The 16352-nt window shown below is 40.7% G+C and overlaps 1 protein-coding gene across 1 annotated transcript in view; it reads left to right on the top strand.

Annotated features, from left to right (window-relative positions):
- KIT (KIT proto-oncogene, receptor tyrosine kinase) overlaps positions 1 to 16352 on the top strand; it is a 55272-nt gene that overhangs the window by 20154 nt on the left and 18766 nt on the right. Inside the window, exons 3-7 of the mRNA XM_033060819.1 lie at positions 1413 to 1691; positions 4244 to 4380; positions 7008 to 7167; positions 10346 to 10535; positions 11211 to 11326. Coding sequence (XP_032916710.1) covers positions 1413 to 1691; positions 4244 to 4380; positions 7008 to 7167; positions 10346 to 10535; positions 11211 to 11326 — 882 coding nt within the window. The remainder of the gene's footprint in view (positions 1 to 1412; positions 1692 to 4243; positions 4381 to 7007; positions 7168 to 10345; positions 10536 to 11210; positions 11327 to 16352) is intronic.

Below are 16352 nucleotides of genomic sequence, written 5' to 3'. Positions count from 1 at the left end.
TGAAGATATCTTGGTTCTGTACATACTGGAGAAAGGAGGGGGACTGAGTAGAAAGCAGTCAGTTACGTCTATTAGCAGGGGCATTTAGATGAACACTTTTAATCCATCCTCTTCATGCTCAGAAGTGACAACTAGTCATACCATTTCTTTAAAGATCTCTGTGTGGAAAATATTGCATTTCGGTTCTGTTCAAAAATTATTTACTTTTTTCTCATTTCTTAGTAGTCTCCATCCTGTAATTCTAGACTGATGCTTCAAAACCTGTAGTTTGTGTAGTTTGTAATATCAAATTCAGCTAAAGCTACACCTTCACTCTGAGCTAGAAACTAGCCTGTAACTTCTCAGTTCAGTGATGAGGAACCCCTGATGTTGTGAATTGCTTACATAAACATCCCAGGCTTCATTTTCAGCCTGGTACTTCTTGTCTTAAACCAAATGCACTTTGTCCATCGTCTCAAACAAATACTCTCGGTCTTCCTTGGTAAGCCATGGTTTGTTGATCTCTAATCATTCAAGTTGTAAGCATGTTTGTAAAAAAGAAAGAAAACTTTTCACTCTGTGTTTTTTTCTAATTCATTCTACTCTGTAGAGAGTGCAGATGGAATCCTAAATAAACTTTTACAGAGGGTTTGTCATCACACATTCCTTTATTTTTGTGTTTGCCAGCCTCTTAGCATTTCAAGGTCATGACATATCACGGGCTTCAACTTTGGTTGTAGAAGTGTTTGAAGTACTATATGTTTGTGTGCTGTTGGTTGGCTGAGATGAAATGCTGTAGGAAAGTTACCTTTTGAAAGATTGCATGATTATTTTTCAATCAGATACGCTGTTTGTATGCCCAGTTTTTTCTTCTAAGAAGGCTAAAAATAATCTCTGCTTTCAGGGAGCAGAGAGAAAGAGAGAAGTTGTTTGCTGCTTCCTCTGGTAGCAATGTGTGTTCATTTAGATTATGTATTTTACAGAAGTGAAAACCATAATTTAGGTGCTTTTCAACTTCCATTTGCTCATAAATTTCTTTCAAATCTTCCCGTGGGCATGAAACCTTACAGCCCTGCCACTAGCTAAAAGCAAATTACTTCTAGTGGTCTGTGAAAATCTGTTTACTGTTGTGGGGATATTTTGGACCTAAACAAGGCAAAAAATGCCCTCCATCTCCAAATAAAAAAAGCAGTAAGATTATTTTTAGTGCACATGATTCTTTAGTGTATCTGGTATTGAATGCTCCTGCACGTCTCCTGTCATGCTTCTCTTTCAGGAGAAAATTTAATGTCTCTTGGTAAACATGAATTAGACAATACTCGGTTTTACTGTCTGAAAGTAAAACTTTTTTTGACAAGTCCCCAATTGTAGAGTTAGGGTAATCAGAAGTTCCCATGCCAGCTTGTCTGACAGATCTTTGTGTTTCTTCACAGATCCAAATGTGCTCTTCCTTGTTGAGACTCTGATCTATGGGAAAGAAGACAGTGACATCCTGCTAGTGTGCCCGCTAACAGATCCAAATGTTGCAAATTTCACACTGAAAAGATGCGATGGCAAACGTCTCCCCAAAAATATGACATTCATTCCCAATCCCCAGAAAGGCATTGTTATAAAGAACGTGCAGAGGTCATTCAAGGGCTGCTACCAGTGCTTGGCCAAGCACAATGGAGTTGAGAAGATATCAGAGAGGATTTTCCTGACTGTGATACCAGGTAACACAGGATTTTTTCCTCCTGGTAGATAATCTGATTCCCAGGAGGTGTAGAGAAGAGCCATGAAGCCTCACTGGTGTCCAGAAGAAAGTGGTGAGCTTAAAAAGCTTGTTTTGGGCAAATTGTGTCAGGGCACAGATTGATCTCGTGACACGTAGCTTGTGGCTGTGCTCAGAAGGTTTGGCCATGATGAGTTTTATTTTTCTGTTCCAGGTGATTTCCAGGCATTTTTTTCATCATTATAAGAATTGTGGGTTATGCTGTTAAATTCTGCGGGCAGACAAACACCCTGAGGTTTGTACAGATTCATGCAGGCACACTTATTTCAGTGCCTGACTCCTGTGTCTGTTGCCCACATGTGACAGTAGAAGGAACTGATTGATGGCGTTGAAGAAGAGGGATTTGGTGGACAGGCAGAGCTTGTGGAAGGAGAAGGTCTTTGTCTTCATATTACTGGGTGAAGATGGCCACAACAGCAGCCGTGTGCACAGATGAGGATGGGGGATGCAGTGGTGGCTGAGCTGCTACATGCAGCACTGCACTTGGCAAATCTGTTGATGATACCCTACACTTGACCTTCCCACAGCCCTGTGCCCTAGGTTGGGTGCTAAGGTGGGTTTGGGAAGGAGGAGAAGCCTGGTGTCTGTCCCCAGGACTGTGCAGGTTTTGTCTGGGCAGTTTGGAGCCTGCGCTTACCTGTGTGTCATTATTGGTAACTAGCCAGGAGGGAAGTGGAGGGAGCAGTTCAGCAAGCCAGGCTGGCTTGGCATTTCCTCAGGGCCAAGTAAATGAGTGTGTTCTCCATGTAGCTCTGGACACGGGGAACGAAGCAGCTCTGGCTGCAGCTGAGGCTGCTGCCGAAAGAGGGGGAGCACAGCTCGGGCCAGCAGGCTGGTGTGCTCATCCATCCCTGCTGCCTGCATCGCGCCAGGGCTGGGGAGCTGAGGCCAGGCCATGGCAGCACCTTGTGCTGGGGAAGGAGGGCTGTCCTGTGGCCCTGTGGTGAGGGCACACGCTGGGGTTTGCTCATGGCAGGCTCTCTGGGACCTGCCCATTCTCCTTGGAGGTTGGCCAAGAGGTTGAGGAGTGAGCACCATCTCAAGAGTGGAGTTTGCTGTGGAAAGTGTAAGTCTTCCTGATGATTTGGAAATTCAGCATTGCCACTCTCAGTATTGTAATTACTGTGCTCTAGTGTTCAGTTCTTACTGAGTGCACCAAGTAAAACTCTCACTTTCTCCTTGGCTCAACATTTAAATGTGTTGGGGATGCTTTGATGGGTAATGTTTTTGTAGTTAGAACCATGACACTCAGACCCTCAGATGTGAGTTCTGGTGCAGAAAGACTGAAGAAGCATCCGTGAAGCAGGGAGCAGGAGTGCAGGAGTACTCAGACATACAACAGCTGTGATAGCACAGGGAGTGTTTATGTACAGCCCTTCTCAAAACAATGACAGGCTTTATGGACTTGGGGCTTTTTTTTGGATGTCCAGGGATGTTTCTGGCAGATGAGAATACACTGCAGTGGCATTCTCCTGTCACCTGGGAAATGCTGAATGCTGAGGGGGATTTTCATGGGAGCCTTTTTATCTGAAGAGAGCAAACGTTTCTTTGTTCTCTTCTGTAACTTCTTACAGCAACATGAGGAAAACATTATGAAAGAATGGCTGAGAAGCATGAGGTTTTCCTAAGTTTTGTACAAATTTACCTAAGATAACGACAAAAATAGTGTCAGAGGCAGAGTGTGGAAGACCTTATCTGATACATGCTGCATTCACAGTTTGTCTTCCTGTGTAAAAGCCCTAGTGGGATGTTAAGTGGAGTATAATAAAAGAGGAAAACTTGAAGAAAGTGTGAAGAAAATAGGAAAAAAAATCCACAAAGGGAACAGAGGAAGAGCTGAAGCGTTTTGCAGAGGCAGGAGACACATAGTCCTCAGGTACACCTGGCTGTTGACAAAAGGCATCCTGAAGCAGAGCAGGGTACAGCTACCCCACGTCTGCATGTCACCCCCTGCATCTTGGGTGACAAACTGTGAGCCATCACTGTAAGCAGATATTGTGGTGCTTTCAGGCAGAGGTGTGCAGAAGTCCTTGAGCTGCACCTGTCCTTCCTAGGCTGTCCATCAGGAACTTTTCAGGGACCTGCAGACAGTACTTTCTGTTGGCTGTAATGTTTTGTAATTAAAATCTGCAGTTAGTGTTGGGCTGCTGTTGTTCAGTGACTGATCTTTACTGTGTTTTCAGTTCCAGAGTGCTACTTTTTAACTACTGTCAGAAAATGAATCATCTCATTGATGGTTCAACATTATTCAGGTTCCTTCATGCAAGTTGCTATGCTCTAACAAGTATTACCTAACTTTCAAGTGTAATTTGAAGTGAGGTTGAAGCAGAAATATGCTTGTTGTAAAGGAACAACTATGTAATATATTAAAAAATTTGAATATATCTCAGAGCCTTGATTTTATTGGAAAGTTAATTAATGACTGTTGATTTTTATCCTCCCCGTAAGAGCTGAAACTAATGAAAAGTAATAAACTTCGAAATTGTTTTCCAGTTCACAAAACTCTTCCTGTCATCACCTTATCAAAAAGCTATGAGCTTCTCAAAGAAGGGGAAGACTTTGAAGTTACATGCATAATCACGGATGTGGATAGCAGTGTAAAAACTAGTTGGATTTCTCACAAAAATGTGGTAAGTTCCTTTAATTGTATCATGTGTATCTCAGTGCACAGTACACAGACTCTGTAGACTTTCACATGCTTGTCTTGGGTACCTGGTGCTGTTTTGATTTGGATTTGTTGCATTTACAAAGATTCAGTATCCCACACACTGGTGAGAGGGCAACAACTGTTCTGTGCCCATGAGGATGGCTGGGAGGAAAAGCATCTGTGTGGCCTTCTTTTCCCAAAAAGAAATTAAAGTTAGGCTCTTCAATGTGAAGTTTAGGTGACCTCTGTTGGGCTTCCTAAATACGGAAGCGTGGAGTGCCTACACATCACATTGCAATCAATGGGAGCTGCAAATATCAACACATGGACTGCAAATTACATATTCTAGTTGTTATCATTAACAGTAAAATACCTGCTTAATTAGCATGGGGTTGTGTGTGACAGGAATAGTAGTAAGCATTCGCAGGAATGATTAATTCATTTAAATTACATGGTGTGCCTCACTAACTGGAAAAGCTCTGAAAAATGAACCAGTGAACTGGCTTCTGTTTGCAGTGATAGATGAAGTTTCTGACTGGCATTGCCAAATTAAATTATTGAGAGGCTCAGTGCTGCAGGAGTTTGATACTGGCAGCACAACTGTTCTGCAGAAAAGGGGCAGGGAGATCCCCTTCCCCAGTAAGCCAGTGTGCTGCCAGCTTTGAAATGAGCAGCAGACACTGGGTTGTTCTTCAGAATGCTTCTTGATCTTCTGGGTATACCCTGAAGTTTAAATTAATTAAAAGCCCTTGAGAAGACCTTTTAGTAACTCCTACCATATACTCTCCCATGCTAATTGACTGATCTTTTACTGCTAGTGGTGGTGACCAGAATACATAATTCTCAGCCCATGTATATGGAAGAAAAGACTCCTGTGATATTTGGATAAATCACATCTCCTCGGGCACATAACAAACAGGAATCCTGTTCCCTGGGGCTGGGCATGCCATGCTTAGCTAATCCACCAGCTCTGGCAAGGTTGTTCTTGCTAAGTGCTTGCTGCTCCAGAAATCCCATTGCACAGCTCTGAACATGGAGAAAGTCTAAGTGACGTGAAGATCTGCTTTTGTTCCTGTGCAGGACCTTCATCTGAGAATTTAATCTTTCTCTCATTCCCCTCCCTTTCCTGTGTTACAGATTGATGAAATTGAGGCCTCCCTTCCTTATTTGTGTTTTTTTTGTACTTTTTATTTAATATGTAAAAGCCTCAAGGAAAGTATTTTCCCAATAAGTTTGACTTTTGTGTCCGTTCTAGTAAATAGCAGGAGCTGCTGTCTTTGAAATTCTGACTATCAAATTAAATTTTGTATTGAAAGAAAACACATAAACTTCATATTTAAGTATATTCAGAATTACATTTTGTCCTGAATAGATGAGAGAAAAAAAATCAAAATGCTTTCTCCATATATGACTGAAGTTATCACCACTTTTGAAAATTAAGCAGATCCGTACTAAATATACTTTCCTTGTGGTTATTATAAGTCAGGAGGAATTAAAATTGCATTGAGAACCTTTGATTTGTCTAGAAGCTCTTGGAAGGTGCAAGAATTGTAATAATTCAATTAGAAAATCATAAGAAGTCCAGGTCTGCATTTGATTTAATCAGTGTAAATTTTATGAGTCTTTCCAACCATACTGAATGTTCTCACAGAGGCTAAAGTCAGCATCTTACAGCATTTATTTTTTCTATGCAAATGTATAGAATTTTGACATATGTAAGAGAATGAAGTTTCCAGTTTCCTTTAAGGTTAATAAATTGAGATTGCTATGGACCAAGAATTAGAGTGGGTACCAGAGGGAGGATGCTGTGTTTAGCCTGCTGCCCCCAGGGCTCTCTGCAGCATGCCTGCAATCAGGAGATGCTGGGGCCTTGGAACATAGAGCAACACAGTTAAAATGAAACCCCAGGACCTTAAATTCTCTCTTGTCATTCACTGGGAAGCATTGCAACCATTAGAGAGTTGCTGAACTTCAGGCACTCTTTGAGGGCTGAACCACACTTCTGAGATGCAATGACTTCAAGCTTCAACTTCTGAGCATTAGGAAAGTCAGTGGTCATTTTTGCATCAAGCCCTACAGTTAAAAGTGTTTTTTGTGCAGAGAAAACCTCCATTTGGTTACTTACCCTCTCACCAATGCTCCCCTTAGTACTGGAAATCTAGTCAGAATGAGCTGGGTCTGATCTTGGGCGCAACAGCCTTGTCATCAGGTGATGGGAACATTTGAAGAAGCTAGAGGTCTAGTTCTTTGGCTTGGGCTGGTCTCCTTTGTTTGGGTCTCTTGGGGCAGGTGAGCACAGCCCCAAATTCACCCCACCCTCACTCCATGTCCCTCCACATTCTTGCCTTAGAAGGGAGCTTGAGGAGAAAAACACAAAAAGAAGGGGAGGGGACAGGCCTTAGGAGAGGACATTATCTCCCAAAGGCAGCTGATCACACACTTGTTGTGCATGGAGAAATTCTAGTGACAGGTTTGTCGTGCTGGCTTACTATTCCGGTTTAAAGTTATGAATATTAATATAGCAAAGTTATAATTACTTCTATTTTTAATTTATCTAGGAAAGATGATGCATACACAGTGTTTTAGATGTTAATTGTTTTTTACCGACAGTCTGTTGCAGCCAACAACAGAAATTTGGGTGATTATGGATACGAAATGAAATTAACATTGAACATTCCTTCAGTGGGAGTTAATGATTCTGGAGAATTCACATGCCAAGCAGTAAACTCTTTCGGAAAAAACAATGCCACAGTAACCTTGAAAGCTCTAGGTAAATACTTCTTGTAGAAATCTTAACATTTGTAAGAGCAGGAGATGAAAAGTGAGAACACTGGGGAGTGTTCCCTTCCTTCTCTGTCCTTTTCCCCAAACCTCAGCGAGTAAAGTTGGTTTTCTGTAAAGGTTGTTGCTGACTGGTGCCATATGGGATGGCTCAGGAAGTTGTGGTGTGTATGACTGTGTTCATTTCTATAACCCCTTGCTTGTTATTGGAAACTGATAGTAGAACAACCACCCAACAGTTGTTTCTGTCCCTCTGGTTTGTCTCATCCTTCCTAGTTTAATCTAAGTTTAAACTGGTTTTAACAAAGCAACTAATTTACCTTCTCCTGGTACTGTCCCAACGCTAAAGCAATTTGGCAGTGCAAGTGCAAAGCACATCTTCAATACCTGCCTTGCAAGCATGGGCAGTTTCACTGACAGTGTGTCAATGTTTTTTATGTAGAAGCTGTATTTGTACATCTATTTAAAATAATGCTGTGAGCAGCATCGTGGTGCATGTAGACAGCATCAAATTGTTCCGGAGGTCACCCCCTTGTTAAACCCACTATCCATCACTTCTACATGTTTTGGATCATGTCACTAAAGAGTGAGCAAACTCCCTTCCTCCTCTTGTTTAATAACAGATGTGTTTAGAGTCTGCTATATATTAACTTGGGTGACAAACAGTGCCTTTTGAATTTTAAAGCTGCTGAAACCTGCTCATTTGATGAATTGAGTACAATTAAGGACATGTTGGTATAGTTAATAAGATCATTCTGCTCTGTGTGGTTGCTACAACCGTTTCAGTTCCATTCAAGGGTGTAGTAACTGAGGGAAGTGTAGCCCTGGATTATTTTTTTCCTTTTCAAATCCGTTTTTCTGTTGCACAGACACGCACTCCAGCCACACTGCTTGTTTTGCTTTCCCTGGTAACGTAAAGAAAACAGAAGTGTTTGACCTGTGTGGGTCAGATCTGCAGCAAACAGGCTGAGGTTTGAGTGCCCTTAACCTTGCTGTGCCAGTTGAAGTGGTAGGGCTCACAATGACAGGGATGCTTTCCTCATTTTCTTACAGGAGAGACTACATTCATATGTAAAAGAGTGAAACAGTGTGAGGTATGAAAGAAAATCTTCTCCCCAAGGGGATCAGTGTGAAAGCTTTTATTGTAAGGGGAAGGAAGTTCTTCACTACAGAAATCCTTAGTACTACTACCTATGCAAATGTAGCTTTAAAAAGGATTGACTTTGGAAAGTCTGGGGTTTAAAATAAAGCATGGCGTTATAAAAAGTAGGAAATTAAATTTTTGTTTAGTAAAATACAAAGTCCGTAATTAATAAAAAATGCCAGAGAAAAGATGGAATCTTTACTTTCTGAGGTAGTTTTCTCTCTCCACCCTCTCAAATTTGGCTCAAATAAGCTCCAGCTTTTGGATACCTTTCACCATTTGTTGCCAAACTGACTAGATTTACCTGAACTGTACCAGCTCCCAGTGTTCTGGGAAGTGGTGTATGGTGTGTCCATAGAGGGAGATCTGGGATTGCAATAGATGCTAAATCACTGTGGCTTTAACATTAGCCAAAAATTTTACAAGAAATAATGTGTATTTTTTGTAAAATTCCTGATTACTTTTTCTATCAGTTAATTTTTCTAACCGTAGAAGGTACTAGAAATGCATAGAGTCCTAATGACTAGAAATGCAGAAAAGTCCTAAAATCTGCACTAAAAAAATCCCAAAATGGCCCCAAAATCCAGGGAGATTCCAGGGATTTCTGAGAAAAAAAAAAAGGAAAATGTGTGGGCAAAAATTCCAGAGGAAATCTGAACCTAAAATGGCCTAAAACCCCCCAAATCACACTAAAAACGGCCCAAGAACTCTGAAATTCAATTTGCACTGGAAAGCACCAAACGTCTTAAAATTCTGGGGATTATTGGGAAAAACATCAGAAAAATCTAGGAAAAATTCAGCATAAAAACCTAGAAAAATCCCTGAAAATCCGCACTAAGAAAAGCAAAAATCCCCTAAAAATAGCATGACTGGGATTGATAGCCTTATAATAAAATTTAATTTGAGGGGAGTCAGGCCTGATTTTGGATATAGCTTGCATAGGGAATCCTGTGTTTATATTTAAAACTGAAAAAAGCACTGCAAAGGAACTGGAAACCTTCAGTTTCCAGATTTGAAGTATTTTCCTCTTTTCTAATGATCCGTTTTAGAGCATACCTGCCTGCTATGAATTTGCTTCGTCCTTTCTTCTTCAGAGCATCTGTCAAGTGCTCTGGCAGATCCATATGCTTTCACCAAGCCCCACTGGCTCTGATTTTCCCAAGCTCGTGTGCCCAGCTGGCCACAGCAGTTTGATTACTAGAAAGTGGGAAGAAGCAGGGATCTGAGGTTGCCTTTAGGTCTAAATTCACGCTCTCAGTAAATGTGTTTCCTTGTAATTGCAATCTGCCTGTCAAACTGATAATTCCCTTATGAATTTCTGTAATAGGACTGAAAAACTTGTCTTTTTAAAGTGAATCCTCAATCTGATGAGTGTATTAATGAAATTAAAGTGCTACAGCAAGGATGTTGTTAGACATGATATTTTGGAACGGAACTGCGCAGTGATAAATCTGCCAAATGAAAGATTAAGACCCAGCAGCAGATGTACAGAAATGTCTTAGTTTAAGATGATTGGTATCCAGGCCTGTGGACTTAGCACATTTTTTTCTAATTACAGCTTTTAATAGCTTTATTTGTAATGTTGTTCTTAATTACACTTGACAAAAACCCTTTAGTACTCTAGTATACTGTAATAAATGATGTTAGTTTGCTTTTTTTCATAATGTTTCTTTCACATCAGACAGTTAGCAAGTCAAATTTTTTGAAAAATAGAAATACTTGAGTTGAATCGAACACATGCTTGTGTTTTTCCAAAAGCATATAGAAGGTATTTGTCACCAGAAGATGGATTATTTATGCTAATGCACTCAAGGTTGCTTTAAGTCCTGTGCCTCATGCTATATGTAGCTAGTAGCCTTGGTTTTGGCAGGTGAGGGTTTAAGTTCTGCTTTGCAGATAAGGTTTCCTGTTTGAGAGTTGGATGTTTGATCACTGATCTTGAAGTTGTCTAAGTGTGGTTAGGGTACTCACAACCTTCTAAATGGCCCTGACATTGTTTTTCTTCTGCTCCTACGACCATCAGCTAAAGGATATGTCCGTTTGTTTGCAACAATGAATACCACAATAGATATAAATGCAGGACAAAATGGAAACTTAACAGTTGAATATGAGGCATATCCAAAACCAAAGGAAGAAGTCTGGATGTACATGAATGAAACATTACAGAATTCCTCAGACCATGATGTCAAGTTCAAGACTCTGGGCAATAACAGGTAATATGAATGGCTGTAGGTGTTGATTTCACTTTGGAACAGCAGATTAGAATCTACTCTGGAAAGAGGAGAGTGGGGATGGTGAGAAAATTTGTCTATAAAACATGTAGTACGTGTGGCTTGCCACAGTAACTGGTGCAATGTCTGCCGACCTACATTTGGAATAGTGTTGAGCTAACCACACCATCTGAGGACCAGCACGCTGTTTACTCACCACTCAGCTACATTCCTGTCCAATAAGCAAAAAAGAGAATTTAGGTTGGTTGTATGCAGAAACTCCCTTCACTGCCACAGCAGTGCTCTGGATAAAAGCTTATGCTTTTATTTTCTGCTAAGCACTGTTTTCTCCTGATTCCTTGTATTCCAAAAATCCAGTGAAGCACCTAGAACATGTGGCCTGGGTTGTGGATCTAGGTTCCCTCCTCAGTGAGAAGGGGAGCAGGTGGTGATCCATGCATGGTCTGAGCTTGATGTTCAGCTGCCACCCAGGCACACATCTGGGTATTAGAAGTGGCAAAACTTCTGGATGTTGGAAGTGCAATGGCAATCATAGTGTAAGATAAGAGTGTTTGCATGGATGACGTCTGCAGAAAATTCCCTCCTTGTTTTCTATGCAGCAATGTCTGTTCAGAGCAAGTTGTATGTCTTCGTAATGCTTAAATTTTTTCTTTACAGTTACACAAGTGAACTTCACCTTACACGATTAAAAGGAACAGAAGGAGGCATTTACACATTTTTTGTGTCCAACTCTGATGCCAGCGCCTCTGTAACATTTAATGTCTATGTGAAAAGTAAGTAAAGTGATGTATGTGAAAAATAAGTAAAGTGAACAGTCTGAAATATTTCATTATCACAGTCATTGTATTTTATACAACATAATGTATGCACAAGATGTCACAGTGTGGTTCAGCATATGAGAGGCTTTCTGAAGTGAAGCACATGCTGAAAAAACTAAATGTCAAGATATAAAAGTGCAGAGTACTCACACAAATCCACCTACTATCCAGCATGACCTTATATTCTAGCGAATGTATTCCAGAGATTACCAGAGAGCAGCTAGGTTGTTTATACAGAAAAAAACTTGTAGCACCTGGAAACATGATCTCAGAAATAAGTATGTATCATAAACCTTTTATAATTTGAGGTGGAGCAGGATACACAGGGATTATAATTTGCATTTTTGGCAACCAGATTAAGCTTTTAATTGTCCTTGATTTGTTTGAGTTGATGCGGAGTTTGAAAGCTTGTCAGGAGAATTACTCACATTTAGATGCCTTTTGGCATCTAAATACTTCTGTATAATGGTATAAATCGCCATTGTTTTAGGGAAATCTGTATAGCTTTACAAATGTGTGTGTTGTCATCTTTGGGACATGCTTGTTAAGCAAGAGCACTGGCCTCAGTTCCAAATAGTATTCTTCAAGACAAAAGCTAAACTTCAAAATTAATTCAGTGAAACCTTCAGAAAACCCTGTCCTTAGCGGAGCCATCCTCTTAGACCATTTCATGTGCTTAGCTGACAGATATTGGCTGCTGCTAAAGGCCAAGCTTAAGGAAAATTAAACCAAGAGGGACTTTGAGCCCAGCAGGAGGAACCATATCAAAAGTAAATGTGCTGCAAATGCAGTTTTGTGTTGCTGTTATGCTTCAGCAGCATTGTGTCCTTTTTCTGGCATAGTTCTATGCAGAGGACTGTCAGGACTTCCACAAATGCATCAAGTCCTTGCAGTTAATTTCTAATTCTTCTCAGTTGTCATTGATGATAAACATTTGTAGCATCTCTATTAGCAATGACATAGTTTGGATCTAGAAATGTAACTTGGGCTCCTTTCAGTACATGGTGTTTCTTCCTTCATCTGTGAATATTGACACTTGCATTGTGCCTTCTATGTTTTCTAGCTCTGATTTCTGAGATAAGAGCACTGGTGATCTCAGATATCCTTCTTCTCAGTGAGTGAGCATGGGTCACAGTCATGGGGGATAATTCTAGTGTTTAAAAGATTAGCGGAGCAAAATGTTGAGCCAGAAGTTTAATTTCTCTGAAGGAATGGGAGAAATTGCAGGTTGCCTGTAGTCTGGGCACAAGAACTAAAAAAACACTATCTCACAATTTTGGCATCATCAGGTGTCAGTTCTCAATGCAGATCTCCATGTTACTGCTTTTAAGGCATGTGCTACTTAATAAAAGTTGAAAATCCCTGTGGATCACAGTTAGGAAACCAGATCAGGAAGAGAATAGAGAAGCAGAATGGACAAGGCTAGAGGGAGCATTGACACTTTCATTCTTCTGAATGGTTTGTCCATCAACCAGCAGCATTCAAGTTCTTTCTTCAACTAGTGGTCTTGTAGGTATCGAGGTCAGTCTTGGGATGCTGTGAGGACACTTAAGCAGACTCACAGAGCTCACATTATCATGCACTGTGGCCCTGGGTGGATTGCAGCCATTGCTAAAGCAATTGGATTTGATGCACTTGACTCAGGAAGTTTCTTTTGGTGTTTTGACTAAGCTCCTGTAAACATTTTTTTGCTTTGAAAAAAGAGACAAGTAGATTGATCTTTCTAAAAGAGACAAATAGATTGGTCTTTCTAGGGGTTGTTTTTAACACAAACAAACCCTAGAAAAGGGGTTTTCACTGCCTTGTAAAATGGCTCATCATTTAGTTGTGGAGCACAAATTGCATGACACCATACCATATTATTCAACATATCAGAGTAACTGCCAAAGGTGAATCACGTGTGGGTGGGTCAGATCCTGATCTAATGGTGTGTCCTCACCTGACGTTGTTGTCAGGGATTTTGCATAAATTGCTTAGATGTACCTCGTGATGTTTATATGTCTGGCTTGGGCATGTAATCAGCAGAAAATAACCAAACAGGTAAAACAGGATTCATAATCAGGAGAGTGTCTTCATGTAAACAAATATCAGTGCTGAAGCATTTGCTGAAAGACATGAAAAACCCAGTGCAAAAGCACTTGCCTTGGATTTAAACATATTTAGCAATTGCATATGCTAATTTGAAACAATACTAAATTGCTTTTAAAATAGTGTAGTAATTCATAATAAATGTATAGAGGTAAGCAGCTCTAAAATTAGGAGCCAAAAAGAAAATTACAGCTTGGCAAGCAGCATACAGTACTCAGTTACAATTAAGAAACTGTAGAAATCTCCAGAGTGGCAAGGTATAATGTATCTAGCAATTTTCAGAGGAATCTTCCAACTAGTAACTGAATTTAGTACAAAATAGTATCTCAGCTTAATCATAGTTACCAAAACATGATCTATGCAGCTGGGGCTCCTTCTGCAAAGAGAAAACTGGTCATGGTATTATAGATCCCATGAAGCCAAGCTCAACTGATTTCCTGTCATTGGACTATGCAGTGAACAATGAGGAATCACCGTGATATTGTAAAAACATTTGTTTCAATCCAGAAAATGTAGCTCCAGCAGGAAACAATTCTCTCTTTGTCTGGGATGACTGACAATACCTATTAAGTGTTGCTTTTTAGACATTTACTTCATTAACAATGAAGAAAGGGAAACTGGCAATAGAAAGCAATTAAACGCAGAATTTCATTATACAGAACATTGAATTAAAATAGAAGTGACCTCGTGTAAGTTGTCTTTGATATATTCAGAATCAACATTAATGAAAGCTGAAAAGCAATTAATAAACTTAGTGAAATTAGAAGTTTAAGACATGTAATGCCTGATTACAGAAGGTGGTATGTGTATATGTTGAGCAATGTAATAAAATGTTAAATATTAAGGGGTTAAAGTCAGACCGGTTAGCAACATCTAGTCATTAGGAGTCTGATGGCAGGAGGGGTAATTAGGCAGTGCAGGTCATAAAATCTAGCACAGTAAAATCCCTTTTAAAAAGAAGATGCATGGTGGCAGCTTGGCATCTGGTTGTGAAAGCCAGTCCATCTTTGCTCCAGCGTCCCCTGAAGTACCTACACTGGTGGTTGGGGAAGGTGCTCTGGCTGCCAGAGAGGTGTGCAGGTTCTGAGATGTGTGCATGGCCTGAGCTGGCAAAGGAGCAGCAGTGGGATTGCAGCAGCAGCCTCTCAGTCCCCTTGGGTACTGGCGTGGGGGGCTCTTTGCTGCCTCAAGGGAAATGCATCCCTTAATATCTCTGAGCCATGGAGGCTGGGGAGCCCTCAGTGCTGGTGGGGAGAGGCTGATGATGCTAATTGCCACATCAAAGTGCTTCAGCAGGCACATGACAGGCAGAGCTGCTCTTAGGTCAGCACTTCTCAGAGGCTGCTGCAGCTCAGCTTCCCTTGGCACCAGGGCTGGACCACTCTGCCTGGGCTGCATACCCTGTCATCTCCTTCCACACTCGAAGGATGAGTCCCTGTGGACTCATGGCCAGGTAGTTTTGTTGAACTAGGTTTTTACAGTGGAAAGAGCCTAACTAATATTTTCTGACTAATAATAGCCTAATTTTCATTTTGAACTAATAGTTGTTGCATTTTTTTTTTCCTTCCCTCAGCTTCAAATGTTACGTGCAGACCAGTTCTGGCACAGTATTTTTTCCAGGGCTTAATGCACAGATGCTTCTAATATTTGACTTCTCGGTTCTCTCATTTCTCAAGTTACATTGTGCTGTAATGTTGCCTAAAACACAGCATATACCTAAACAAATAGCGCATGGGTTGTAGTTTAGCTAATTACAATTTCACAATCCAGCCATTTTGATTGGAATTTCAGAAATGTGAATTACATGTATTCTGTGAGTATTTAGGCTGGGTGAGATGCTGTGTGCTCTCAGAAAGTTCTTCACCAAGTGAGTAATGCTGAAAATCAGTCTCAACATTTTTCAACAATGTTTGGTTCTTGGTGTTTTGCATAAAACACAACATGCGGATTTAGAAAGGAAAGAACATTTGGTTCCTGTAACATGAGTCAGGAGGAGGTGGTGTGTGATTGAGGATATACGTGTGCTTTGTTGACTCTAATTTAATCAGTGAGTAGAATATCCATTATTAACTAACCCTGTGCAGTCTTCGTACATGGGTTTTATCTGAAATAAATCTGTTTTCCCACTGCAGTCTATCCAGCTTCACTACTTTCTAGAATTAGGAGTTCATCTTACATTTCTGTAAAGCTGTATGAACTGGTAACAGGCTCTTGTATCTGTCAGGTGAGCAGCATCATTGCAATGCAGTCTTTCATAGTTTATTTCATTAACTTCTGTTTAGGTGATTTTGCAAGGCAGCTAAGGTTGTTAAGGGAAGTAAGGTCACTAATTCTAGTTTCATCAGGGAAAAAACCTTGCTTTGTTTGTGGTACTCTTGGCTGAAGCCTATGACATTGGACTAATGACTTTGAAATCCACCTGACTGCACTAGTTTCCTGCTATACTTGAAACAGGGCCTCCTAAACCAGCTGCAGGACTAACTCCTGTGCAGGATGTGACAGAAAGCATTGGCTGGATGAATTGCTTTCTAAACTACCAGAGCAGTCACAAATTCTCATTTGGAAAGCTCTCATTCAGCCAAGTGTTGGCTTCCTCTACCAGCAGTGTTTCAGAGAATCAGGCAGTTGGGCAGTTCAGTATCTTAGAGGGATCTGTGTCCTCTGTCAGGAGGTCTGCACTGGTTGCCTTGCATTGTAGTTCCTTTCCTGGCTGCAGTGGTAATATTGAATACACAGGGCAGATGCAGGAGGGATGTGGTTTGACAGATTTAGTACACTTCTAACTGGGAAGAATCTGTCCTTTTTGCAGATGGGTAAAGCCATTTTGTGCAGGAATGGGAGCTGTACTGTTGTTCCAAGCACACACTTCTTTGGGTTGTTTAAGCTCTTTGCT

The sequence above is a fragment of the Catharus ustulatus genome, chromosome 5 (genome assembly GCF_009819885.2).
Source record: "Catharus ustulatus isolate bCatUst1 chromosome 5, bCatUst1.pri.v2, whole genome shotgun sequence".
In the NCBI taxonomy this organism is placed as follows: Eukaryota; Metazoa; Chordata; class Aves; order Passeriformes; family Turdidae; genus Catharus; species Catharus ustulatus.
This window is presented reverse-complemented; position numbering and strand designations above follow the sequence as displayed.